We start from the raw sequence: 27,128 nt of genomic DNA on the forward strand, positions 1-27,128 counted from the left end.
TAACACGGTGACATGAAACAGAACACTCGGCTCGTTGTAATTTGAAAGTTATTTTACAAACCATTATCGTAAATTTCCCTTTGAGGACCCTTTCTTTAGTATCAGTTTATGATCCGTCAGTTGGCCCCCAAGGCAAGGGGAGCAGGAGGTGAGCCGAGCGTGCTCTCTGTGAGCTAAGTGGCAGCCTCAATGTGTCATGGGAAAGAAAACATGTCCCCTGTGGCCGGCCTGTTTAAGGTATCCCGTTTTTAAAGGCTGACTTCTCCCTTTAATGCCGACATCACAGGCTGGTCTGGCCCCCGAGCCAGTCACAAACAGGAAGTCTCTGCTAATCCTGGTCTTCCCTAATGACGCAGAGGAATTCTCAATATTCCTATTGTCTTCCTGTATATGTTTCCTTTAAACCTTTAGCTCTGAACCTTTCCAAGACCAGGGATTAAGGCGCAAATAAAATCACAGACCTAAGCTTATGAATGAAAAAGATTTTTATACATCATCAAAGATACTTTGCGAATAAATGGTGTGGACTCTGTGTTGTAATTAAAAGAATACTTAATTTATTCCAAAGAAAAATTAAATGTCATAACTCAAATCATCAGCGTACCTTCAAGGAGTCATGTTGAATGGTGATACTGTGGACAGGAAGGATCTCTGGTAGCAGTCAGTCTTGCAACAAATTTGAAGAGGCCTCTGACTGAAGACTGCTGCTCTATCATAGTCTCATGCCTGCCATGCCATGCTGACACCTAAATATCCAGAGACAGAGACGCCATTCCACAATAACATGCCCTGGATGACACTATCAGGTTTTGGCTAGCACTGCTAATCCACCTCATTTACTTTTGCCATTCCACTTTAAGGGTTAGAGTTAGAATATCAACAAAGTTTTGAACACGTTTATAATGAAAACACAGCTAATGAGTTCTACTCCAACGGTCTACAAAGTCAGCATCTGATGCCGCTGAGCACATTTGGGATGTGGTGAAACTTTATATTTGCTTCAAGGATGTGTAGCTGACAAAGCTAACCTTGCCAATATGTAAATATGAACCAAAATCTCTGAGGAGTTTAATGAACACCTTGCTTAATCCACGGAACAGTTTCTGAAAGCAATGTGTTCATAATGCAGTGGGCTGTAAGTGCAAATCCTTACGCTGGAGACAAAAAAAGCTACTTCAGTTTCCTGTAAATGCTTTGTTTTATTTACCTGAAAACCAGATGTTCAGAAGAGAAACTGCAAGCTCTCAGACTGGAAGTAACAAAGCTGTCTGATAACCTGGGGCTGTGCAGACAAAGTGTTGGGCCGCAGCCCGGTGTGCCGTGAATGCTGATGCACAGATTACAGCCGGGTTTGTCATGGGTACAGTCCAGACCAGCTCTGCTCCTATCAGCATTATCCCAAAGCACTCAGGCGTGACATCTGCCAAGAGGCCTGCTGCAGGGTCCGGCCTCATCACCGGGAACACATCCAAGTCAAATATTGTTGCCCTCGCACACCGTGGGGCAGCGCCTTGTCACAACTCCTCTTTAACCAGGAGGTGATGTTTATGACAGCGCTTGGAAAACGAATTCCATGAAGACGAGGAACGGATAGAGGGCTCAACATACCACACACAGCCGTGGACTTTGATTACAAGCTCAGAGGGTGGTATCTTTGAGCTCTTCCTCTTCTCCATCGCGGCTTCACCAGCGTGTTATCAGCTGTGGAAATGTCCGACGCAACTCTCTGAAGGAGCGGGATCAAAGTGGATGACATAAGCCAGCGCTGCTTTCAGAGGAAGGAGATAAATGCACTGAGCAGGGCCTTTATCAAAGGCCTCCCTGTTTTAAGATCCTGATTAAAGCTGGGGGACCTTTTCCTTCCCCCAATCCCAGTGGACATAGGTGTTCAAACATGATTCTGTTTTAGTTGGCCTGCAAGAAGCTCCACCTTCGGGCCTTACCATGAGACTCCCGCAATTGCTGTCTGTCACAACGCAGCACAAGGGATCCACAGTGTTTTTATTGAGTTTTTCAAAGCATGAATTACACTTCAGCTCAGCCCTGAGAGGGGAAAAGAATAATAAAAACTGTGACTTTGTTTGATCTCTGATTTCTTGAGGCAGGGGAACAACAGAAAATGTGGCCATGCGGTGTGAGAAAACAGCGTTGTACAGAGCGACACGAATCATGTCAGGTTGTGCAAACAAGTTTATCTTTTTCCCCCCTCATTTCCTGCGTTCTGTTGACCGATATCTGAATTATTTCTGTAAGACAAGTTGAGCAGATTTATTTTCTCCGTCGAATGGGGTAAGATAGATGAGGCGGATTGCAGTATTACAACGAGCTGCCACTGGGATATCAGCACAGCCAGATGGGAGCTGGAAACAGGATAGGAAGTAAGATAACTACATGTTGGCACAAACATGTAGGGGGGCGTGCTGTGGTGGCGCAGGGGATTAGCACGCCCCACATTTAGAGGCCTTAGACCCGCGGACATCGTGGGTTCTACTCCCGGTCCCGACGACCTTTGCCGCATGTCCTTCAAAAATAGCGCCGGCTCAGCTGGCTGCCTGCAGATGCAGCTCCCGTTGTGTGTGTGTGTTAATCTGTGTATAAAAAATTCTTGCTGTAACTGCGAAATAATTTCCCTGCTGGGATGAATAAAGTAATTCTTCTTCTTCTTAAACTTCTTGTTTTGATGATTTTCCTGTTTCACCCGGTAACTTTAGAGACAGTTAAAGCATAAAGATACATTCTGAGCATCCAGATTTCCAAAATGATTTCTATTTAGTAAACAGCAGAATAGTAAGAGAGATGAAAGTGAGAAACCTTTAGGGTTTTCCTTCTATAAGCTCGTCACAGGCGTTTGCTGGGATTTTGGTCCATTCCTCCTGACAGAACTGGTACAACAGACTCCTGGTTGTGGTGCTTCATGAACACACACTTTTTCAGTTCTGCTCAGTTTTTTTTATGGGTGACAGGTCAAAACTTTCACTCCAAAACAATGACCTGGTAGTCCTTTGACTATTTCCTAACTAGTTTATGCTTATTGCTCATTGTCCGGTTGGAAGACCCATTGATGTCCAAGCTTTAACTTCATGGCTGATGTCTTCAGATGTTGCTTCAATATTTCCACATAAGACTCTTTTCTCATGATGTCCTGAATCATCATGATGCGGCCACCCCCATACTTCAATTGGGATAGCGTTCTCAAATAACATCTCTCTCTCTGAAGTCCTTTTGAAAAATGGCTTCCTCCACATTGAGTGGCTTTTCAGCCCAGGACATGACACACTGTGGATAATGAAACTCTGACTGGCTTCAGTCAGCTTTTTCACAAGGTTATTTGCTTTCATTCTGTGGTTGAAATGCAAATTTTGCACCAACACACGTTAATCTCTGAACCAGAGAAGTCAGCTCCTTCCTGAATGGTGCCTGAATCATGAACATCGACTTTTGCTTAGCAAGCAAAGTTCTTTATATGTGCTCTGTAGCCTTTTCCTTTTTTTACTGATAGATGTCAGTAACGCTTAGATCTGGGCATCATCTATTGCTTTCGGAGCTATTCCAGCCTACTTCACATTGCCGGACAGATTCTGTTCAAATAATTTATTGGTTCTACAAGTCAGAAACGATTCAGGCCACTAAAATCGGACCATAAAAGTGTTTCATCATAATTTAAAAAGAGGAGGGGATGCGTTTTCATTATACACAACCTAAAGTCTACTTTTAAGAGAAGAAAACTTGTAAGTTGCAATTGGGAAGTATGCTGCCACACAGTCAGTACACGCTCAAATTTGAAGCCCCCAAATCCTTTATTTTTCAAGCCTCTATTTCTTACTGATAAATAATATTTCCAGAGTAAGAATTATGCATTTTCAGCACCTTGTTTCTTTGTGCTAGCTTTCAACATTTCTCACAGGGATGCTGGCCAGAGTTTCTCAGTGAATTACATTTTAAAATAACCATGTCAGGCATTTCTGCTGAGGCATGAAACCACAAACATTGTCCAACTTCCACTCAGCATATTTTCTACATGCCTCCACTGTTCCTTTACTTAAGGTCTAGAAGTAAAACAGACATTAAACAAGAGAAAATGGTAAAATAAGGAGCTGATTATCAGGCTTCTATCATGAAGTATTCAAAGAAAAATAACACAATAGACAAAAGTTGATATTTTTAGCAGCTTGGTCACCTATCTGGGAAAATATGGAGGCGTATATGGAACATTTCTTCAAGATTTTAAGTTACTTCAGCAGAAAATTGGAGATAAATTATTGGCACTCCCGCTTCTAAAAATTGCAGGGCAATAGCCCTTGAAGACTGGAGTTGGAGACCCCTAATTTAATGGTTGCTATGGAGATTTGGTGACCACAAATGCCTCACTCCTGCAGTTTCCCTAACAGTGAACCTTGGAGATTTTGCTACTTCCAGTAACATTCTCCTCACCAACACCATTTCTACTCCTTAAAATGTATATTTGCCATTTTGAAGAGAGATAAAACAGAGGACTCTGTCACTTTATATTCGACTCCAGTGAAATTTATTTAATTACAGCTTAAATCCCAAGAAATTACGATGAATTTAAAAGTATGAATTATAAAATGCAGATCTTTTTCTGCACTGAATAAATATTACGTAACTAAAAAATATAGGTATTATACATATAAATTGCAGGTTTTGTCAAATTTGGAGGGTGCAGCGAATAAATACATAAACTGAACGTTAAGATAATCACAATTGATATGAAGTCTTTTTCAGAGCAGTAAGCTTGTCTGTAACAAGCTTAAGCTTCCAGCGTTTGCTAATAAACTTTAACCATCTGTGTTTCTCTCCTCCAAGAAAGTCACACACATGTTAATATGTATTACAATTACATGGAAGTATGCAAAGAATCCGACCTGTCTACATTTCAGACGCTTGAAAGTTTAAACCATGAGCTCAAATCTTTGGCATTTTGGTGCAACTGAGAGCCGGGAAGAAAAAAGACAGACCAACATTGACCTGAAGAGAAACTGTCCATCAACAACAGCTGGTCTCATAGGATACGGACCTAAAACACAAACTCCTGCACTTGCTCTTGGATTGACGGGAAGCGAGGGAGGGGAGGCAGGAACTGGGCCAAAGACCGGGGATGGACGATCCAGTAGCTGAAGGCTGCATGCACAGGACGCTCCTGGAAGATGTGCACAGCGCTATGTAGGAGAGATGCTGTCCAGTATTTACTCAGGTGGAATAATACAGCAAAGCAGTCCAGTGTGTAGTGATAAAACAAAGAGGATTCTGAAGAATGCGCTCCATATGCGGCTAAGAGCCGATCCGGTTTAGCTTAATTCCAAGTTTGGGTATCGATGTTTTCACCATAAATGAATTCCTTCAACATTTGCAGGGAGAAGTTATTAGTCCAAATAATTAACAGGAGAGTTCTGGTACATAAAAAAAACACACCATCTGAGAAAAAAAAAAAGAGTCTGAGGGTGAAGGCCGACGCAGTGAGTGGAGCAGCAGAAAATGCTTCAAGACATACCTTAGAGCCCAGTTTCACATGTTCCCCATAGGCTGGTGGCTCACATTACTTTAAAGTAGCAGATTCTGAGCAGCTGTTGACAAGCTCAGACACTTGGCTAAGCTGCACGTCACCTTGAGGAATCATCATGTTCAAAACGTCCCCTGTCTCCGATCCTTTTAAATTAAACGTAAGCAGCTCAGTCCGATTCTTTGTGACGGTCATCCGTTTTAAATTCGTCGTGGAAACAAAATCAAGAGGAGTGAAACTGAAAAACTGCTTCAGCATTTTACTGAAGAAATTCAACTGTTTTCTCAAAGGAAAACAAAACCATCCATAAGTTTTTCTTATTATGAGCAATGCAACTTTCTAAATTCCACAACTTCTGGAATCCACAGCAATTTAGATAATGTGCTTCCTTCTCTTTAATGCACTGCAGTATTAGGATGTTGTGTGTGGAAGCATCTGAGCATGCAGCAGCACAGGGCAGATGAATATTTCAAGTTTAATTCTGTCGACGTAACCCTTGGCTTCCCTTCCCAACAGGCAGCCAAGAAGAAGATGTATCCAGACAGAAACTGGAACAATTTAATCGCTGGTGTCAGAAATATGGGAGATAGAAAAAATGTAAACAAAAGCAGTCAATAATATATGACTTTACTGGCCAAACAGCTGCTTCTCAATGGGAAGACATAAATAAACAAAAATGAGCGATCTGAAAGCCTGACTTTAACGTATGCTGCTTTCGGCTCTGTGTCAGCCTCTGTGGATTTGAAAACAAATTTATCACTGAACTTTCAACGCAGTGTGTTGGTTTCTAAGATGATATAATAAAAGCTCCATAAGGCAGGTGCGCATTCCTGCAGCGACACACAATCAGGTAGCATTCAGCTGAAATCTTCCACCTGCCTTAATATTTTCCCCACATGCCTTTCCATAGATTGATGGAGTGAAAACATACGAAGGTCAGGGGTCAACAAGAGAATGAGTGAAAAATCTGAAATAAGAATACATTATGTCTGGATGTGTGTTTGGTTTGTCTTGTCCTGGCTACTGCTGTTGCACGATGGAGCAGCGTAACTTCAGGACATCTGCAGGTAGGTTAGACAAAGCTGTATTTTTTAAGCAATGCTCAAAAGTTGTTTTTTTCTGCTTATCCAGATCATTGAAATACAGATGAACCGGTCAGGCTTTTCCTGACCAGTACCAGTGTCTGGTTTCTGTTGGGTATAACCCCTTTGTACTTGGCGTCACGCTCTTCAGAAAGCAACCCACTCTGCCATGAAGGATATCAAAACAACATATATACTCCTCCAAACAAACACAGTTGGCAGCTTAAAATCACTTTTGTTTAGTTGATTTCACTGTAAAAATGGTCATAGGATGCTGCTGGTAAAATACAATCAAATACCACATTATGGAGAAGATACACATCTAATCATTAGTAACCATGTACAAAAAACAACTGGTAAGCATCTAGACTTTTGTACACTTTGTTTGCTCTGGAGCAAATAGCAAATTAATGCAGATTTAATCAAATTAACAGACGAGTCAGAAGGGAAAAGGTACCAGTGGGTTTCTAAGTTAACTATTCCCACTTTTTATGGGACTCATGTACTTGATGAATCATGACTTCATCTAGTAGAAGCCATCATGGCGCCTTGTGTGATTGTGTGACGTAGTTGCTAAGAGTTAATAGTATATTTCTAAGACCTTTAAGAGATTCAATCTGGCTGCTTACTGTGTATATAGAAGTAGGAGAAGTAGCAGATAATGGTAAAGAAGAAAGGATGTGAAGGAAAATCTGAAGGTAAGTATTTTCATGTACTCAGTCTCATTCAGGCAAAACCTTTACTGAATTGCCTTTGGCTCCAATTATAGCTGCAAGTCTTTTGTCTCTACCAGTTTTGCACAAGAAAAGTTTGGTTCTGTGAACACAAATTTCTATTCTTCCCACAGATTCTCATTTTGATATCAATCTGGACTTTGACTGGGTCATTCTAACACAAGTATATGTTTTGATCTAAACCAATCCATTCCAGCTCTGACTGTATGTTTAGGCCCATTGAGCTAACTCAAGATCAACCTGGATTTATACTGAGACTATTACATGCAATTGGACTCTATTTACTGTTACTGAAGGCATTTGGATCTTAGGCGTGCGACTCAGAGAGCGTTACAACTGAAGAACCGAAAAAGAAATTGTAAAACATTGATTTATCTTTTATTCCTGGATATTTCTCAGCTCAGGCATTTCTTTATGTGTGTCAGATGGAGTCACGTTGTGGAGCTAAAAAGAAAAATACATGCTGATTAGGTCAGATCTCAGATATCACAATGGTTCCTTCTTGCGACAAAAAGTCCTTTTTGTCCCCCTGATAGTTGGTTCCAAACTGTTGAGGCCTTCACCCCACCTCTCCTCCACTCAGTGACACCATTCAAGTCAAGGTCATACGATAGCCCTGCAGGACTCTTTCCTTTCTAAAGGTTGTCCACCTTGGTCCTGCTGCTTTGAAATCAAACTTGCCATTGTTGTTTTTACTGCCCATGACAAGGACAAAGGGACTGGGCAGCGGGGACACACACACGGCTTGAAATGCAATAGGGCTGGGAATTCCTCTTTAATTTCAATGCTATACTTGATCTCTGAGCTGCATGACTGACCACCTTATTATCTATAGCGACAGGAGCTTATCAATACAGAATTCGCTGGGTCCACAGACCAAAGACAAACACATCCTTTATGCAGGATGTCCCCTCTGGGCATGAGACTCGCTGCGCAGACCAACCAGTTAAATTCCACAACTAAGAGTAGGAGACTGAAAATCATTTGTGGACATTTAGACTGGCTTAAGTAAATAGTAAAAAAAAAAAAAAGGAATTTAGTTTATATTAAATGCTTACATTGTTAACTTAATTTATCTGAAAAAAATTACATTTATGCAGAATATGTGAAAGTATATTAAAACTGTAGAGTGTAGCTTTTATTTATTTTTTTTTTTTTTACAAATTTAAAATTTGTATCATGTTTAAAATTATCATCATGGTGTGACAGGATAAGATCAGTGAAATCATGGAGCTCCATTGCCTTCTCCCAGTGCTGCCAGTACTAACTGCAGAAACGCACCAGTCAATCAGAAACAACCAATCAGAGCCAGGAGGCGGGCATTAGCGTTGTCAATCACTCTCAGGCTCTTTGCTAAGCTACAGTTGGTTCAGAACAACATATGCCACCTGCCACCAATGCTAAGGCTAGTTAGCATGGCCCCTGATGATGGCAGATAAATTATTTCCCTCATGTACGACGCTCAGAAATTGTACATCTGAGCGTCGTACATGAGGATGATTGACAGCGCTAAGACCTTCCTCCTCACTCGGAGGGGTGGATTTCTTAAGACGGCAATTGCAGCTCAAAAAGGAGGTGAAGGAGCTAAATTTGATCTGTCTTGTATCATAATGTCGTGGTGATAGTTTTAATAAATATGGGAAAAACAACTTTGCAAAAGTTACATACTGCAACTTTAAGTTAAATCTGATTTGTTGTCATGAATATTTAATAGGCATGACCAAAAATATATTTTTTGTCATTTTGAAAAAATAATCTGCTTCTATCTTATTTAATTTAAATCACACATGGTCTGTGAAATCAAATCAGAGGCCATGTGTGATTTCAGTACATGATGCTGAATAACCACTGGCAGCTTTCATTTACCCATTAAATGTGTGTTGTAGTCTTTATGCAGATTGTCCAAGGGCTTCCTGTGCACCACATACCAGCAAAGTTAATGTTCTCCTGGCTCAGTAACTTATTCAGTCTAATTCTATGCTCTGTGCATATCATGACTGAGAGAAATCAAGCTTTATTATTTATTTTACATTTTATTTAGAATTGTTAATTGCACTTTCTGAACCATTTGAAAGGTTTGTTGCAGTTTAACATGTTTCATTAAGGTAGTTGATATATTGTTTTTGTCAGTTTATTATTTATTTTGCACTCCTAACTGCACTGACTGATTAAATTAAAGTTGTAATTGTTTTTACATGTTTGACCAAACTTGTGAAGTTATTGATGTATTTAAATGTACTGCACCGGTGCAGAGTTATCAAATAAAACAGAAACATTTTAAGTCAGTTCAGCACAGTTCTTCTGTATCAGATCGATATAAGGCGATATTAAACCTCAGGCATCGGTATTGGAATCGGAAGTGAAAAAAAGTGGATCTGTGCATCGCAAAGGAAAACAAAACTAGATCACAAACTGAAAGGACGAACTTAAAGGGGCAGCCATTTTACCCGTGTAAAAGGGATTTCTGATCCAAATGGGGATTTCTGGTTAAAACAAGGTACAGATAAAAAAAGTATAAATTTTGGGTTGACCATGAAAACTTGTGTTTACCGCGGTAGTTTGTGTAGGTTGTGTAAACATTACACAACCAAATTAAGCACATTTTGGAGATGAAAATGAGCTTCACTGCTTCATCACTGACTACCTTTAAGTTTCCATTCTCCATCCTGATCAACTGCTATCAACCAGGGAAGAGGGCAGGTGTTGGCACCACACCTCCAGCTTTAAATGGGAACTTTCCAACAATGGACACCCTCAGGCATCCTGTCCAGGTGTGACCTGGATTTGATTCAAAGAATGCCTTACCCAGCGCAAATAAAGCCAAAAGCTGCCCAGGTGCAGCTTTTGTTTGTTTAGTGACTTCTGCCAGGGAAGCAGCTTTTGCGACAGGCCCTGAGAAGTGAACGCACAATAAAGGGCAGACTCTGAAAGCTCGTCCACACCAAACCTGACTCCTCACTGGAAAACAAAAACACAAAATGCATTCAGGCCGTAAGTTTGAATGATTTCATGGAGTTTAATTACTATTCTCAAGAGAAGCGACCAGATGGGACTCCATACAAAGAGTTCTTTCAATCTTTTGTAAGTCACAAAGACGCCTAACAATTGTATTAACACGTGTAGTTTCAACCTGACTCTGAATGCTGAGACTGACATAAAGGAGCAACAAAACAGAAGCTCTCCGATGGAGGAAGAGGAAAATGACTTATTGATATAAAGAAATAAACACAACAGCCAAAACAAGACAGCTCAAGCCACAATCTTAATTTCTTTAAGATAATACAGTAGTTCTGCATAAAAAAATAATTGTTGAACTTTATCACCTTTTATCTTGTAAAGTTAGTAAATATAATTTACAAAACAAGCAGCATCTTAAAAACCAAGGAACCTTCAGACAGGTGTAGAAGTTTAAAGCAGCGCTAGCTTCTAAAATTATATTCCAAGTTTTGAGCACCTCCCATATCAGAGAACATTTAGGCTGGAAGAGAAGAGCAGTGTGCAAAAAAACAGCCAAGAGGCCTGTGGTAACTCTGGAGGAGCTGCAGAGATCCACAGATCAGGTGGAGGAATCTGTAGATAGAATATTTGCTAATCAGGCCTTAATAGAATAATGGAAAGAATAAGAGCTTTCAAGTCATGTAAAAGGAATAAAACCATCATGTTAACTGAATATTTTCCATCTTGGCCTGTTTTTTGTTTTTTTTTTAAACAGTGGTGGAAAAAATCTGACGGTCATCTGTCATCTTTTATAACTGTCAGATATTTCTAACTTTACACAAAGTGTACAGGAAACTAAATCCCTCTCCATCTTAAATTTTTATTTGTAAAATTATTTGTCACCATCTTGTATTACCTCATCATGCCATCAAGTCGGCGAAACGAGGGGGGAAGCGACAACCAATGGTTCAACATTTACAATCTCACTGAAAGTTTGCGATTTTAACATGACAAAATGAAAAACTGTTGAAGGAGTGAATACTTTTATGAGGTGTTGAGTGCGCCAGAAACCTTTTTCCCTTTCTTTTGTTTTAAAACCAGTTTGTGCATCCATCAATGCGCATGCTACATACAGCACAGTGCTATGAATGAGATACCTAAAGAAACAAAAATGTGCAAACATTAAAAAGATAATATGGAAAGTGGAAGCATGTGTCGGAAAAACGACTGTTTCCCATTAGAGTGCAAAAATGTGCAGATATGAGGAGCTGGAATGTGTTAGCATGAAGGATCCTTTGGTTCAAGGAGGACAGCAGATAGGAGCTTATGTCATGTTTTTAATATGCTTTTAAAAAACTGGCAGAAAACAGAGGGATCTTTAAAATGCTGGGTGGTCTTACTATCAAATTAAAGATAAACACCCCGACCATTTTATAAAGTGGATTCTGAGTGGAGAGAGAAAAAAATTACTGTTACTCGACTTTTTCATAAATCATAATTGTTTGCAATTTGTTGCAGCTGTTACAATGCAAACAGAACATGTTTTACATATGTATAAACATCACTTTGATACATGCCTACTGGCAAATTGCAATTAAAATTTCACAAACTATTCCTGCAGCACAAAATAAATGCCTGAAACAAGATATGGCACGCCTGCACACATGTGCAAGCGCTGCCTGGAATACATCTGTCTAATGTAAATATACCAACGAGGTCAAGCCTCGTCAAACTGCATTAAGATTACCTGTTACACAAACAGTTTCAAAGAGACGAAGCATTAGGCGGACAAATGTGGCTTTAACTTTAAACGAATAGGGCTCAACGGAAAACAAGCATCTTCCAGATCCAATTTTTCAACCAAGAAAGTTCCAACAAGCTGGAAAAATATTGTGTCAGCAGAGTAAGGTTGGTGATACACATTGCAATAGCTGGCTTGTTTTTTATTTTCTGCAATGCTTATCTACTAATCATTTAACCTAAATGTATCTCTAAAGAATAAAAACAGAAGCTCTTTAAGTTTTTAAGTGTTAATTTTTCCACAGTAAAGATGCCGGGGGAATCCTTCGGTGTTACTTCTTCTTCTACTGTGCGCTTGATGCGATCTAATAGCTGCTAAGCCTGCAGGGTCAGGTAAATGGAGGTGAAACAAAACTCCACTTTTTTTTACTCCCGCATCTTGGGAGTGAATCATTTGAAGTCCATCAGCACTGATGCAGTGTAAAGAACGGCGCTCTTCACAACATGCGCAATCGTTCATCGCCCCAAGTCAAAACTAAGATCAACCTGATTACCACCAAAGCGTTTTTCCCCCCAGATATTCTTAAATTCTCTGAACATTTCCTCCAAATATCAATATAAAAAAATCCACATCCCTGGACAGACTTTGCACACAAACTTTGTTATTCGGAGAGGATCTTTGAAGAGGGATTTTCTGGCTGAGTGTGGGCATTTATCAGAACTGCTTCCCCCTCTGTTGCAATCTGCCCCACTGTCCACTGCAGGCCAAACTATCAACCTATCAGCAGCACCTCGACAATCTCTCAGTAGCATCCCTCAGAAGGCCTTAATGGTCCATAAACTTTTTATCATATAATTTTGATTAATGGGGAAAGCTCAGAGGAATCTGTTTGGATAAAACATCTGCTTTGAGTCCAGATTTCACTAAGACCTGAAGTCAAAATTTAAGATCTTCACATTATTTTCTTACAACTTGCTGAACTAAACAGCTACTTATTGAAAGCAGAATCACATAATAAGCCAACCAAAAATGATCTGACTAATCCAACCAACACTGAAGCAGAGTTCAAAGTCAACAAAACAGTTTTTCTTTACAGGACAACAGAAGGACAACCATGTCCAAACTTCTGATATATTTTCGGACACATGCTTAGAAATATTTGTGTTCTTTATATAGAACCCATGAAAGTCACATAAACTCCATGCAGAAACGTCTTAAAATTTAGTTTTTGCAAAATCATCTTGTCAAAATTTTGAGAGGAAGCTGCACACAGTAGCATTGGGTTCAAATCCAGGCTGAGGAAGTTGAACCACAAATAGCTTATGATGGTGGGGGTGTCATGGCGGACCCCAGCCTATTCATGGTTCAGTTTATGGGGATTCACATATTTGCTGATTTTTTTTTCAGAAAGCGTGTCTAAAAAATTTGAAAGAAAATGCAAGTATGAAAGCTGAAACAACTCAGTAAACCAATAGCGTGTCAACCAATAGCTACTTGACACGCTATTGGTCGGTATTTGCAAACCAGCCAATCCAGAAGCGCCATTTATTTTCCTTACTGCTGATTGTTTGTAGAGCGGAGATTAAGAAGACTGTGAATGTTAGCTTCTGTGGTAGAACCAAGACTGTTTCCACTGTACGTATTAAAGTACGTTAAGTATGCTAAAGTATATTTTGACACAGAAAGTTTCCAGCATTTCTAAAGAGCGCCTGAACATTTGTGGATTTACTTATTCACCGATGGTTGTGGTTCCTAAACCACCATGAATCCCAAGAGTCTACTGTGGAATAGTAGTGCTTTTTACAGGTTCAGGGTGAAATTTGAGGGTTTTATTCTGTGCAATCAGTTCAACAGATGAGAAATAACAAAACTAGCAATAAAAAAATGTCTCTATTGTGAAGTTCAGCCATTTTTATAATAGTTTGTTAAAACACACAGAATTGTTTTTTTTTTTGACACAGTTTTCCAATATTTATAAAGATGGTCAAGTTGAAAAGGAGATACAAATAAGTTTTAAAACCTTATTTAACACCTTTAAAGGTGTTTGAAGAGCAACTCTAATTAGGTGATTTGGAATAAAATCATTTAGACTATGCAGAGGAATAATGAAGTTTCTTTATATTTTAAATTTTATGTGAGAATGAGGATGAGGCCCCTTTCATATTTATCATTGTGGTTTAATCTAAGAACAAGGTGGTTTTAGTGAGGGGGTCTTATGGTTGGGAAAGGGGGCCGCCAGCTGGATTTGGTGGTATTTGGGGAGGGGCTGGAACTGGGAGGGGAGGGTCATTTCCACTCAGCTTGACACAGTATGGATTTTGTTTCCATCCTAATGGAATTGCAGAAATATTTGAGGGGAATCCCATTACGTAGCAATTGGAGTGCTGTAATAATGTACTCACAGTCATTTTCCCACTGCGGTTGGCCTCTTCTCGCTCTGCCAGGGCCTTCAGGAAGTTATCGTTGAGCTCCTTTCCTGCACTTGCCAGTGTCCTGGAAAAGACAACACTCAAAAAGCTTGAAATGTTTCTCTAAACCTGAGAAAAAGTCACATGAATACTTACAGGTTCTTTATTTATGGGAGGATTTTACATGTTAAACCCCTCAGAGTGCTATGCTCTGATTCTACTCCAACTTTATTAATTAAAAAAATATATATCAATGAATAGAAATAAATCTGTGCCTTTAAATGTTGGAAGTGATTGTAAATTTTCCAGACTGGCTTTCTTAACACAATATTACATGCTTTTTAACAAGTACCTGTTAAACTATCAACACCAAATATAATTCACCATTAAAGGTTTTCCTCATTATCATAATTTTCTTCATAGGAAACATAAATCCACAACTATAAGCCACACGACTCCGTGACTGCTTTCTGCTCCTAGCTTCGAGTTGTCTCCATGGAAACATGGATTTTGGCGCACACTAATGGATCCGCACCTGAAAAAACACTGGCACTTATATTTGAACAGTTCACAGTGCGGTAGGAGCAACAGAAGTCTGGCACGCGGCCACGGCGGACAGTACACCGCATTCATCTGATTCACAGCGAGCGGACATCTTAACGCCTGCAAACGGGCCGCTGGAGACAGTTCAAGATGAAGGAGAAGAACTATGAAGAAACAGATGATTACCTACAGATTACCTATCAGTTGGTGATTTTTAATCAGTACCATAAACTAATTTAGGACAGTGACGCATACTACATGCATAGTTTGTGTCTGTGTTTTATATCTCACTATTTTGCAACTTTGGGAATTTAAGCAGATATTCACATTATGGGTTTAGAAAAAACCCAAATCAAAACCTTTTTATAACATATTCCATTAAGACGCATGCAAACATAAAACCCCCACCTACTTTTTAATACTTTTTTGTCACAGCTAAAGTACTTTTATCATGTTTGAAAAAGTTCATCAGACTTTAAAGCATGGGTCTGCTTTTTCAGTTCAGACAAATAAAATTCATTTGGAGTCACGAATGTTTCACAGAGGGCGTGCCGTGGTGGCGTAGTGGTTGGCGCGACCCGTATTTGTAGGCCTTCAGTCCTCGATGCGGCCGTCGCGGGTTCGACTCCCGGACCCGACGACATTTGCCGCATGTCTTCCCCGTTTCCTGTCAGCCTACTATCATATAAGGCACACTAGAGCCCACAAAAGACACACTGGACGGGTAAAAAAAAAAAAAAAAAAGTTTCACAGTGACTTATAACGTTTAATAAATATTGCTATAGCAAATGTGTTATTTTAAAAGAATCACAATGTTCTTATAATTATGATTTTGGGGTGTTGGTTTTTTTTTAAAAAAAGAAAAATACAAAGATTTAGCAAAAAGAGGATGGAAACTGTCTTTGCAACTTTGTGACAAGAAAATAGATCTAAATAAAATTTAGTGGTACTTGTAACTTCATTCTGTTGTGGAAATTAAATTACAATTACATTTTAAAATAGTTGTTTGCTTTTTTTATTATTATTATTTGGAGCCATTTTGGAATATCCAAAAGCCGCAGGTTGATTTAAGAACTTCAACTCACTTTTTTAACTAATTTCAGTCCATTTTCTGACCGCGACATGATTTTTGTGCTCTGGATTCTTAAAAAATGAAAAGAGTGGACACTTTAATGGAAATAAATGACTATTTATTTTAAATAAGCAACACAAGTCCAAAGAAAAACCTTAAAGACCTTTTAGCAATGCATTTTCATCATGAACTCTAATTCTTTGAGGTCACCATCACTCCCAAAATGTCAGCATTACATTTGATTAATTAATAATATTACTTCCAGTCATAATAAGTAAGTTGGAAGGATGGAGAGATGACTTTAAACCCAATTTATCCTGTGGTATAAATATATATGACTCAACTCTCTGTAAATATTTTAAATATTTGAGTCCTCGTACTGCCTATGAAACATATTACCTCCATTAATAATCGCCATCAACCAAAAGCCACCTCATTGTGTATTAAATCTTTATCTACAGCTCTGTATCTGCAGTGCAATGGAAACTCAAGGTGTGGAGTCTGAGTGCATTTTCCTAAATTATGTTTGTTAGATTTGATATTTTATTTCCAATTTCATAGTGAATTCCAGAAGTGCCACATTAAGCACAGACAAACAGCCAAATATTTATTTTAGCCTGGATTAATATCACAGTAAAGGGAAGGAGTCGTTACATTTCCCAGATTTTGTAAGAGGATTGTAACTCTCACTTTATATTTGGCCTGTGCCTCGTTGCGAAAGTGTTAGAGGAATCTCACGGTGGTAAAAGTGCAGAGACGGCACATATTTGGAGGCCGAAACCTCACTCCATCTTCTGAGTGAGTGAAGGATTGCTGCTGGGTCACGGGGGCCGAGGCCCCAAAGTAAACACAGGTGTTGAGGAGCCAAGGAACCGGGGTTACCCCGTCCAGTAGCACGAGCAACACACAGTCACAGAGAGCGAACGATCCTCTGCCGTAAACGTGGAGATTTCCGTCATTTAACAAATTTCTTATCAAGCCTCATTTAGGAGGGATAACAAGGAAGTTTCAATGAAATGATGGTTATTAGTTCCTAATGACTTGGCATTAAGGAGCCCGGCCTTTTAAGTGTCTTGTTTTAGGATTGTGGTCAGGCAGGTGGGCAACATCATTAGGAAAAATGAGAAGAAAATGAAGAGGGAGCTGAACAGTCATCATCTGGCCTGGTGAAAACAACTCGTACGCAAGAAGAACGTCTGTCCTGTAAGAGAAACATTTCTACGAGCCAGAAGGTGAAACTACCTGCGTTGTTGTCATGTTGTTCATTCAGAACATCCGTCTGGTTCCACAGGGACCCAGGAAATACAGAACATTCAAAATGCTTGAACACGAAAGATGTAAATGCAGATTGAAGCTGTTGAATGTCCCATTCTGAAAGCCGTCTTCCGTTGTCATGATATACCGGCATCCCCAATTATTGTTTTATTTTAGATTGCCAGAATAATGGGAATTTTTTGTGTATGAACACATATATTATTTTTATTCATGTATTCATAAGAGACTGAGTGTTCAAATATATACTGAAATAATTAGACATGATTTTAACACATTTAATTTAAAGACAAAGATGGAAGTAGAAACATGTCAGGTACTTTTGAAAAAACAAAATAACTGTTTCTAATAAAAGAGTCTAATAATTTATCAAACAGAAACACAATGAATTTTATTTATGCAGCTAATTTAGGTTTTGAATAATAATTCACACATTTAATCATTTTGTGTATTTAATCAAACATATTTATAGAAACATGGCTACATTTTTTAGATTGATTTACAGTTTTATTTACACAATCCCAAGTATAAACATGTATTTGATACATTAATTATTACATTATTTAAAAAATGTATAGGCCAGAATGGCATTGGACAGTAATGCTAATAAAAATGCATCTCTCTATTTTATGTATAGAAATGTAAATGTTATCACTTATCTCTAAACTGTAAGAAGCTAAAACAGAAAAAAAAAGTAGCCAATAAGTCAGATGTTTTCTTGGCTTTCCATATTGTATGTGTTACAGATGAAGTTTATGTAACGCTTTGTGCGCCTCTGTTGGGGGTGACCAGCTGTGGGTGCTTTGCAGCTGTTTACATGCGTATAAACACTCCACTCCACTCCGTTCCAAATCCCCGAGGCCTTTTTCCTGAGCCTGAAAGGAGGTTTTTAAACTATTTACTCTCTCCAATAATTACACCAACAGTTTTGTGTTTACATACTTTAAAACACTTTTGCTTGGTTCATTCTGTGAGTATACGTGTGTGGAAAAACTGCAATGTTCCCCGCACAGGAGAAATCAATAGCACAATAACATATAGCTAGTAATCGAGCACAAGACAACTGAAAGGTACTGAAGAGAGATGATGCTACGTTTAAGTCACCTGAACTCTGGCATTGGCACAATGTCGTCACAAAGCAAAAGTAGTGAAATTCTACCGATACAGTGAATGGCGAGGAGGAGGAAGTCAGTAGAAATGCTTCTAAGTGAAGACATACCAAACTGGCACCCCACCGTGAGATTATAAAGCTTTCTGAGGAGAGCCCAGATTATCTGTGACTTCACCACACAGTGGTGAATAAAAATTTGTCACAAAACCTTTGGTAGCTTTTAGATACCTGACATTTTTTTCTGCTCCTGTTCTTGCCAGCCTTGTTGCTTTGGTACCCACAGGTGTCAGGATTATCATGTCTGACATCTGAGTCACCTATTTTACATTAATGCACCATAAAGTGGTTGTGCAACTCTGCAACACCACTGCTCTACAGTAATGTAGCTTTCAAAATGGTGTTAGTCTAAGGGTTCTTCTGCAGTTGCTTTCTGAAAGAAGCTTTAAGCTAATGCTTTACATACAATGAACAGAAGTTAAATTACTCAGATTTGTAGTCATATTTCGAACCACACACCCCTCCTCTAAAAATACTCAGAATTGCCTGATTTTACAGTTTAAACACCAAATATACCTTAATATGCATTAATATGCAGAGCAGAAACCGCCTTAGCGCTAACGCAGAAGCTAACATTTACAGTCTCCATTTTCTCCGCTCTTCAGGCTTCAGCTAATCAGCACCAAAGAAAGTGAACGCCGCTTGTGGACTGGCTGCTCTACAGCCAGTCACTGACAGTAAAACTAATTGTTTTTTGTTTCCTGTGTATTTATGGCACAGTGCATAATTATAGCAACGCTTATAACTGTTTATTTCTTGTTTCAGAGCCGCAAGCCACATCCCATTAATGATCTCTGAGGATTGGAACCACACTTCCAGTTTCTGATCAGTTTGTAAACTGTTGGGTGTTTGAATGAAGTTTTAACTGGTTTGATGAGTTTGCATCTTTTTCCTTCTATTATTTATACTTCAAAAGTAAGAGTTTTCCTCTGGGGATAAAGTATTCAAACAAAGCTTTGCCTGTTCTATCTTCCTCAGACTCTCACAAGTGCCTCCAGTAATTTTTTAGTACTGTTTACACTCCAATCTGTCACCAAGTAACATTTATTCACCTAAGTGTCAGCGACCAACAGCAGGGCCGGTTTGTCATCTTTTTCAACGACAAATCCCCTGAGGAGGAACACCTACAACAGGAAACGCTGAAGAAATCTGATATTGCACAGCATATTGCAACACTGCAATTCCATCAAACCTGACAGCCAAATTTGATCTGCGTTCATTTTTTCCCCTGTATCACACATGTGATTATCCGCAACAGCAAATAGCTCCCAGTATAATTAATCGAATGCCATTAAAAGGTTCTTTGAGGGAAGAGGGGCTGACATTCCTCTTTAATTTGTAGCTCTCTTTCTGCAAATAAATATTCAGCGACTGGACGACGGGTGTTTTCTGTGAGGGTTTCATGTCATGACGGGGAACAGATGCTACACTTTGCAATAATTTTTTATTCTGCTCTGCAGATTAAAAGAGTGAAGCCTTCATCTTCCTGCAGTTTCGACAATGCAGCTCTTAGAAAAACAGCAATTTCTTAAGAATTTTTTTTCTTTTGGGAAAGAGAACCTTCTGAAAAATATTATTTTGGGCTAGTGGATGTCGAGGGAAATTCCACACAGCATGACAATTTACTTTATTTCAAGCTCTTTATAAAGTCCTCTGTCACCTCTGATTACAATGAACTGACGGTATCAGTTACACATGCGCTGCACAGGATATTCTACCTGAGCTTTCCTCGAGCAAGGTGCGGCCACCTTGGTTTTTGGGCTTGCGGAGGTGGCACGTCCTGTGCTGCCGGCTTTAGACATTGGTTTTCAGTAAGGACCAAAGATATTACTGTCTTTCTTGTGACAAAAAGCAGAACACTGCAAAAACGCAAAGTTCTACAATGTATTTCTGTCTAGTTTCTACTGCAAATATCTTAGAATACTTAAAATAAGATAAAACTGACATGCAACTAACTTTTCAGTAAGATATAGAGGCTTGTTTTAAGTTCTGCAATATATTCTGCAATATTGCAAAAATGTACTAATAACAAGTGAAAATAATGTCAGTGGTACTAGTTTGTTTTTTATTCAGAATTAAGGAAATATTGACTTAAAACAAGTTCATATATCCTGCTGAAACTTTACTTCTAAGAGAGTCAGAGGTTGGCAGAGTTCCCAAAAATTGTACTCAAGTAAGAGCAGCAGTACTTCAGCACATTTTTACCCAAGTCAAAGTAAAAAGTAGCCATTCAAGAAATTACTTAAGTGCAAAATAATATTTAGCAAAAAATCTACTCAAGTACTGAGTAACAGATCAAATGATCAATTACTTAATATTTAAAAATTACATAATCACATGAATCAATATATAAGGTTAAATGGAAATTTTGGTGTTTTAAGGATCAAAATGGATAAGGAACAAAAAATAACAAAATTAGCCAAAAGAAAAATGTTCTAAATCAGTTTCTTTCAATAAAAAAACTGATGAAACCTAAACAAAAACTGCAGGTCTGTGTCTGGTGAATTTTTGGTTGCAACATGTTTGTTTTTCATTCAGTGGGTCGAGAATCCAGAAATTTTACTCAAGTAAGAGTAGTGTTATTTTGTAATAAAATTACTCAAGTAAAAGTTAAAGCATAGTCAAAGTACATTTTTCCCAAAAACGTTATTCAAGTAAATGTAAATAGTTACCACCCAACTCTGAAGACAGGCTTTGTCTTATTTCCAGTGTACTAAGATATTAACACTAGAAACTAGACCAAAGATACTTGGTAAGACGTTGTGTTTTTCCACCTAACTTTTACAATGCTGTTGAAGACAGAAACAGAAAAATGTCCACTCAACTAGGAGTAACTTTAAAGCACACAAAAAGAAAATTAGATTAAATGCAAGTCCTAAAATTAGAGAACGGGTTCTTGTGTGAGAACGACTGTCTGTTGAGCACATGTCAGCATTGTGGTTTCTTCCTCATCAGTTTATTAGCTTACATTGTAATCCAAAGCAGCTCATATGAAATCATTTAAGCGTATTTTTCAAGCCATTTCAGCTGCTGATTAGAGAAGAATTTCACCCGAGGAACAACATTGTTACAGGTCCATTTCTTAGCTCCTGTTATACACGGGCGCAGCTGTTCAGCAGGCTCAATTCAGCCTCTTTGCCCAAAACCACAAGCATAGATTCCAAAAAAATTAAAACAATTAGTCATTAAAAGACCTTGGGCAGGAGATCCTGCTCCTGGAGGCTGTCACAACCATCCTAAATCTACAGCGTGGATAAGAGCAAATATGAAGCTGACAGTTTTGCTGATTAGCCTCATAGAAAGGCTAAAGATGTTAGAGGTTGAAGTTAAAACAATGTTGGAATGTCAAAAGTGCTGAGTTAGTAAAGAACATAAATGTGCCTTGCAGAAACTCCTTTGAGCTTACAAAATGTTGATACGTCTTGAGCACTTACACATAGCAACCACAAAATCGAATCAATTATGGTTTGCACTCATGCTTAGTCCCCGCTGCTTTAATATCAATAATATCAATATTTTCCAGATACTCCTTTCCATCTGACTGAGCTTGAGCTGTTTTCAAACAAAGAGCGAGCAAAAAGTGATTCTACAAAGTGTTCGCTCAGGGAACTGAATCCAAATGAACCCAACACTTCTCCGATTTTTACATGAGAGAAATTTTAAAACGGTATTCTCTTCGTTCCACTTCATTATCACACACATCCTTGGTGTTGGACTATAATTGGTGTCGGCATAAAATTCCTGATGAAATACACTGAAGTTTGAAAGATTGTGGAAAAGTTTGAGGGGCGAAACACTTTTGCAAAGCAATGTACCCTAATTAAGTGGACGTTGAAAAAAAAAAGATTTCTAACAAAATATCAGCTCAAATCTAAATGTGGTTCAGACTAAACTAGAGCCTGGATATTTCCTGTGTTTTTGTGCATTCAAATCAATTTTATTGGTCAAGATTGTGTACAGAAACAAAAAATTTGAGTTGGTTTCACAGCACACAGATATAAAGTTAAACTTTAGGAAAAAAAAATATAAAGGAACGTAATGTATATTTATTTATCCCCAATTTTTATGGAGAAAGAAATATATATATGCTTATATAGTGTCACAGCAGGGTAGCTGATTACTCATCAGAGAGAAAGCCTGGGGAAGAAATGATCTTTAGCATCAATCTGGTAAAAGTCTAAAGAGTTTGTATCCAGGATGTGTGGGGTCTCCAGAGATGTTAGCTGCCCTCTTTTAGACTCTAGACTTGTACAAGTCCTGGATGGAGGAAAAGTCCAGGACATAATTTCTCTATGTGGACATAATTTTTCGTTGCATCACCTCACTATAATTATTTAGCCAGCTGTGTTCTGAATGGCATTTTGGAATTTTGCTAAATAAATCGCTAAGATGCTTCTTTGTTGATCTAAAACTTCAAGAGGAGTTTGAAGCTGAGCTTTATTTCATTCAGTATCGGCAAAATACACGGTGATTATGACTAAAGATCAACGTTTTTTTCATATAAAAGGCAGTAGCTGCAGGTCAAATCCACATTAATGACAGCTGGAAATGTTCACACAGTGCACAATCGAATATGAAATGTACAACAGACCACATTAAGTGAAACCTTTCAGTCAGATTTGTTTGAAAGCTCCAGAAACAACAAGCAAGTAGTGATTCAGTATTACTTAGTCAAAAACATTTGTTATTTTTTTGGCGTCCTACATGCAGCCTACAAGCAATGACAGATGGTTCCTTAAACAAGTCATTAAGATGAAATGCGTCTAAAATGTGGAAACATCCAATTTGTTATTTATTATCTGTTTGCACCCACTTATTGCTGGGCTGTATTTATACGCGTGTGCTGCATGGAAGGATGTGGTCGTGAGCTGAAGCCTGGCAGGATGTGTATTTCTGAGCAGCGCTTGCAGGGGAGAGGGATCCAAATTTACACACCCGTCCAAAATCACAGAGTGCAAGGGAGGCAATTGGCTTGACAGTACGTGTAATAGAGACTGCACAACCTGGTCGCCCAAGGGCCCTCGTCGGGTAGCGGCCATTGAGAGTGGCGGGGGTTTTGGCCTGCAAAAAAAAAAAAAAAAAAAGAAAGAAAGCCAGCTCTGGCTCGGCTTTGTGACGTTTCTCATGTCAGTCACATCCACAATCTTATTTTTGCTTCGCATCTGGAGGTTGGTTCGGCAGAGAAATGCATCCACTGTGTGCGCTTGTGGCACCGGTTTTCCTTGGCACCGCAAGTGATAGCTTCACTTTTAATATAGAGAGCCGCGAGGCGGAGAATTCTTGAGGCGGACTGTAAAAAGTAACTGCACAATGGACAATGAACGTGACTGTGGCCGGGAACGGTGGGGAGTTCGCAGGGAGCCTCAAGAAAGCCGCGCAGGAGCGACGTGAGCACGCCAGGTCGCTGCTTATGCTGACACGGTCTTCTGGGCCTGAGCCAGAGCGCAGAGGAAACAGGAAACAGAGGCCTCTCTTCTGCTCTGCACCGACTCTCCGGTCCTCTTGTTTCTGGTTGAGACAAAACTGAAGACTTCAAACTCAAAGTCTTTACATAAAACTAACTAAGCTTAGTTTTCTCCTCTGAGAAAACAGAATCAACCCTTGATGGTGGTTAACTAAACATCACCTTTACCCCTGCAGGTGCTTTGGTTCAATTCGCTGATCTGTGTTTCTGTGATGCTAAAGACATAAGGAGTAATCTAAGAGGAACTGCTGCTGCCCATCAATCTGGGAAGGATTATAGTGCCACCTTCAAACAATTTAAATCCATAATTCTACAGAGAGAAATCTAAGCAAATTCAGCTTTAGTAACAAAGTAAATCTGCCAACAAGTAATGACAGTACCAAGGGGAGTACAGAACAATACATAAAAACATCAAATGTATAAAATGACTATGGTAAATAGCATGTACTTGTATACTGATCCCAAAGCGTCAGTCATTCATCTATTCTAAAATACATAAAGACATGAAAACACATGCAACCAGCATTGTGATAAACATAAAATAAACATCTCATGTAACTTAATATGGACAATACAAACACTTTGGTGGAAACCAGATGCATTGTGTTTCATGGCAAACATGATCATTTTCAACACCTGTTCATGGGAAGGTTTTCTGTTTAGAAACAGAAAAATGGTAAAAGAAGAAAAGTAACATAGAATAAACAAATAAATGAGTGTAGACAAAATTGTTAGATCAGAACCAGATACTTCACCCACCTGAGATTGGAGCCAAACCCGAATCTAGCAGAAGCTAGCACTTCTTAAACAATCCCCTCATTCTGACAACTCCCTACCCAAACAACCACACAACTGACTAAGCATCCCATTCATCCCAGTTTCCGTTTTCAATCGTGTATTAGATTTCACTTATGTTTGATGAGAGCACCGGCTCCTTTGTTTGTTCTTTTTGTGGTGTGCTCGAGCCCCTCCACCTCCCCTTCCTCTTTCCTCCCTTCTTCGCCTCCCTTTCACAGCCGAGCTGTCAGGAGGAGCATGTTGTCGTTAAAAATGAGACAGGGCAACAACGGGGCAACATCTGATTAGCATTCAGCACACCATCTCCACTCCCTGAGGTATTTTATTACCACAGGTGCAGGGGCATTCACTGATCAGATGCACGCTATAGGCAAGGTTAGCCCTTAATTGAAAACAGCTCTATTTATACACCTGCAGGCACTAAAGGTCTCCGAGAAAGCACAGGGAGGCTGAAAAGAAGAGAAAGGAAGGGGGGAAACACAGAACAGTGACAGAGCTGTGAAAAAAAGATGTGCCTTGGGAGGAATAGTTTAAGGCCCACAGGGAAGGGAATGGCATTCTCAAAACAGTATGCTGCCTAGTGCAAAGAAGACGATATGCATGCAGGTGCAAAAGTCTGCAGAGAGGAATATTGCTTCATAACAAAGACTGCAACCGGCAGAAACACAGAACTGAACACAACGTTTTCCTATAACGTTGTGTTAACGGGAGTTTTCTTTTACTGAATATGAAACAGCATCTCTGAAGAGTTTGTAGGCTCTGATCTGGCATTGTCCTGGTTACCTTCAGTCACACTGCAGAGGCAATGCTTCACTATTTTCAAACTGCAAGTATAACAAGAAGTGATGGGGTCCAATCAGAAAATCACAAAGGGAGGAGAAATCTGCACTGAGACACCTCAAAACACGGCACTGTTACGGTTAGCAAATTCTCTGTCAAAGTCTTTTGCAAGATCCAATATCCAAAGATGGGAAAGTAATGAAAGATGATCAGTTTATAGGCCTTTTCCATGTGGATCTGTAGCAAAACTGAGATTTTTCATTTTGTTTGCACCGCCTGTTCACACGCAAGGGTAAGAAAACCTTTTAACAATGATTGCAACAATGTTGAGAGACTTTAAAACACTATTTGTCAGTTTGTCGTGTCTATCTATGCTTGTAAAAATGACAGACATTCAAGAATGAATACAAAGAGATTGTGATAAATACTTTCAAAACTTTTCCCACCTTCAATGTGAAACATCCTGCGAAAATCAGCCGAAAATAAAACAAATCTGTAGGAAGAGAAAATGCTAATCATTTGTTTAAGAATATTTAATATTCTTTCAGGTCAGCATCCCACATCTTAACTTTGCAATACTTGCCAGACTCAACAGATTGACCTCTGAACTCTGGCTAGGCCATTCCCAAATTTAATTTCTTTTTTTGGATGCATGTTTGGACTCACTGAGAAAAATCCCTCTTCATCTTCAGCTTTCTAAAAAAGTTGCTCAGCTTAAATAGTTTTCTGATTATCAACGCACAGCTGTAAAATACCAACAAAAAATCTCACTTAATGCAGTTCGTTCAGTCGTGTAAAACATACAAGTGATGTAGTTTTTTCCAATAGGGCTGTCAGGTTTGGTTCAGATTTGAAACGTCTATTCTAAAATAAAAACTTCTGAGCTGAAACGACTCATTAAAATTCACAGTTTAAAGTCTGTAAAGCTTCAGTGGGCCTTCAAATTACATTAGAACATTAGGAATGTTGTTTCAAACTGCCTTAATCTGGAATTTTGATAAAAGTAGTGGTACTACTGGTGAGCCCTAAATATAACAGTCAGTGTAAAGCTCTTAAATATATCTTAATGTGGTCTCTTGTATATTTCACATTTGATTGTACATTGTGTGAACAGTAATCTTGAAAAACTTGTGTTTTAAGTGCGTAGAAAAAAATCTATCCTTATTGTTTCCATGTTGGATATTTTTACAAGGACAAGTTCTGTTCAGAAAACTAAATAGCAGGGAAGCAGAAAATGTTGCATGACTGGTTTAAGAATACTTTGAGTTAAAATGCTTTTTTAAATCTGACACTTTCAGTTGGATGTTCAAAAGGAAAATTTCTCAATGTTTTGAAGAAAACAGGTTCTCAAAAAGCAACACTTCTACTTGTGAGCCAGAAATGGATTACTGATTACTGGCAAAGTTCTGTATGCATAACAAATCTCTAAATGAATAAAAACATTAATTCTTTCTGGAAAAATGAGTCTTCTTGTTATAAAATGATTCACCAGTTTGAAGTCAGTTTGAAGCATCAGAGAAAGAAAAGCCAACTTCCCCTCTTTTCCTTTCCTCCCATGTAACTTCTCGTAAACGTCTAAAATGTCTGCAAAGATTTTTAGTGTAATATTCC

The 27,128-nt window shown here is 38.9% G+C and overlaps 1 protein-coding gene across 2 annotated transcripts in view; it reads right to left on the reverse strand.

Annotated features, from left to right (window-relative positions):
• cfap299 (cilia and flagella associated protein 299) overlaps positions 1-27,128 on the reverse strand; it is a 75,593-nt gene that overhangs the window by 44,577 nt on the left and 3,888 nt on the right. For both annotated transcript variants that reach the window (XM_028032806.1, XM_028032805.1), the window contains exon 3: positions 14,415-14,505. In XM_028032806.1, coding sequence (XP_027888607.1) covers positions 14,415-14,505 — 91 coding nt within the window. The remainder of the gene's footprint in view (positions 1-14,414; positions 14,506-27,128) is intronic.

Source organism: Xiphophorus couchianus, chromosome 12, assembly GCF_001444195.1.
Source record: "Xiphophorus couchianus chromosome 12, X_couchianus-1.0, whole genome shotgun sequence".
Lineage (NCBI taxonomy): Eukaryota > Metazoa > Chordata > Actinopteri > Cyprinodontiformes > Poeciliidae > Xiphophorus > Xiphophorus couchianus.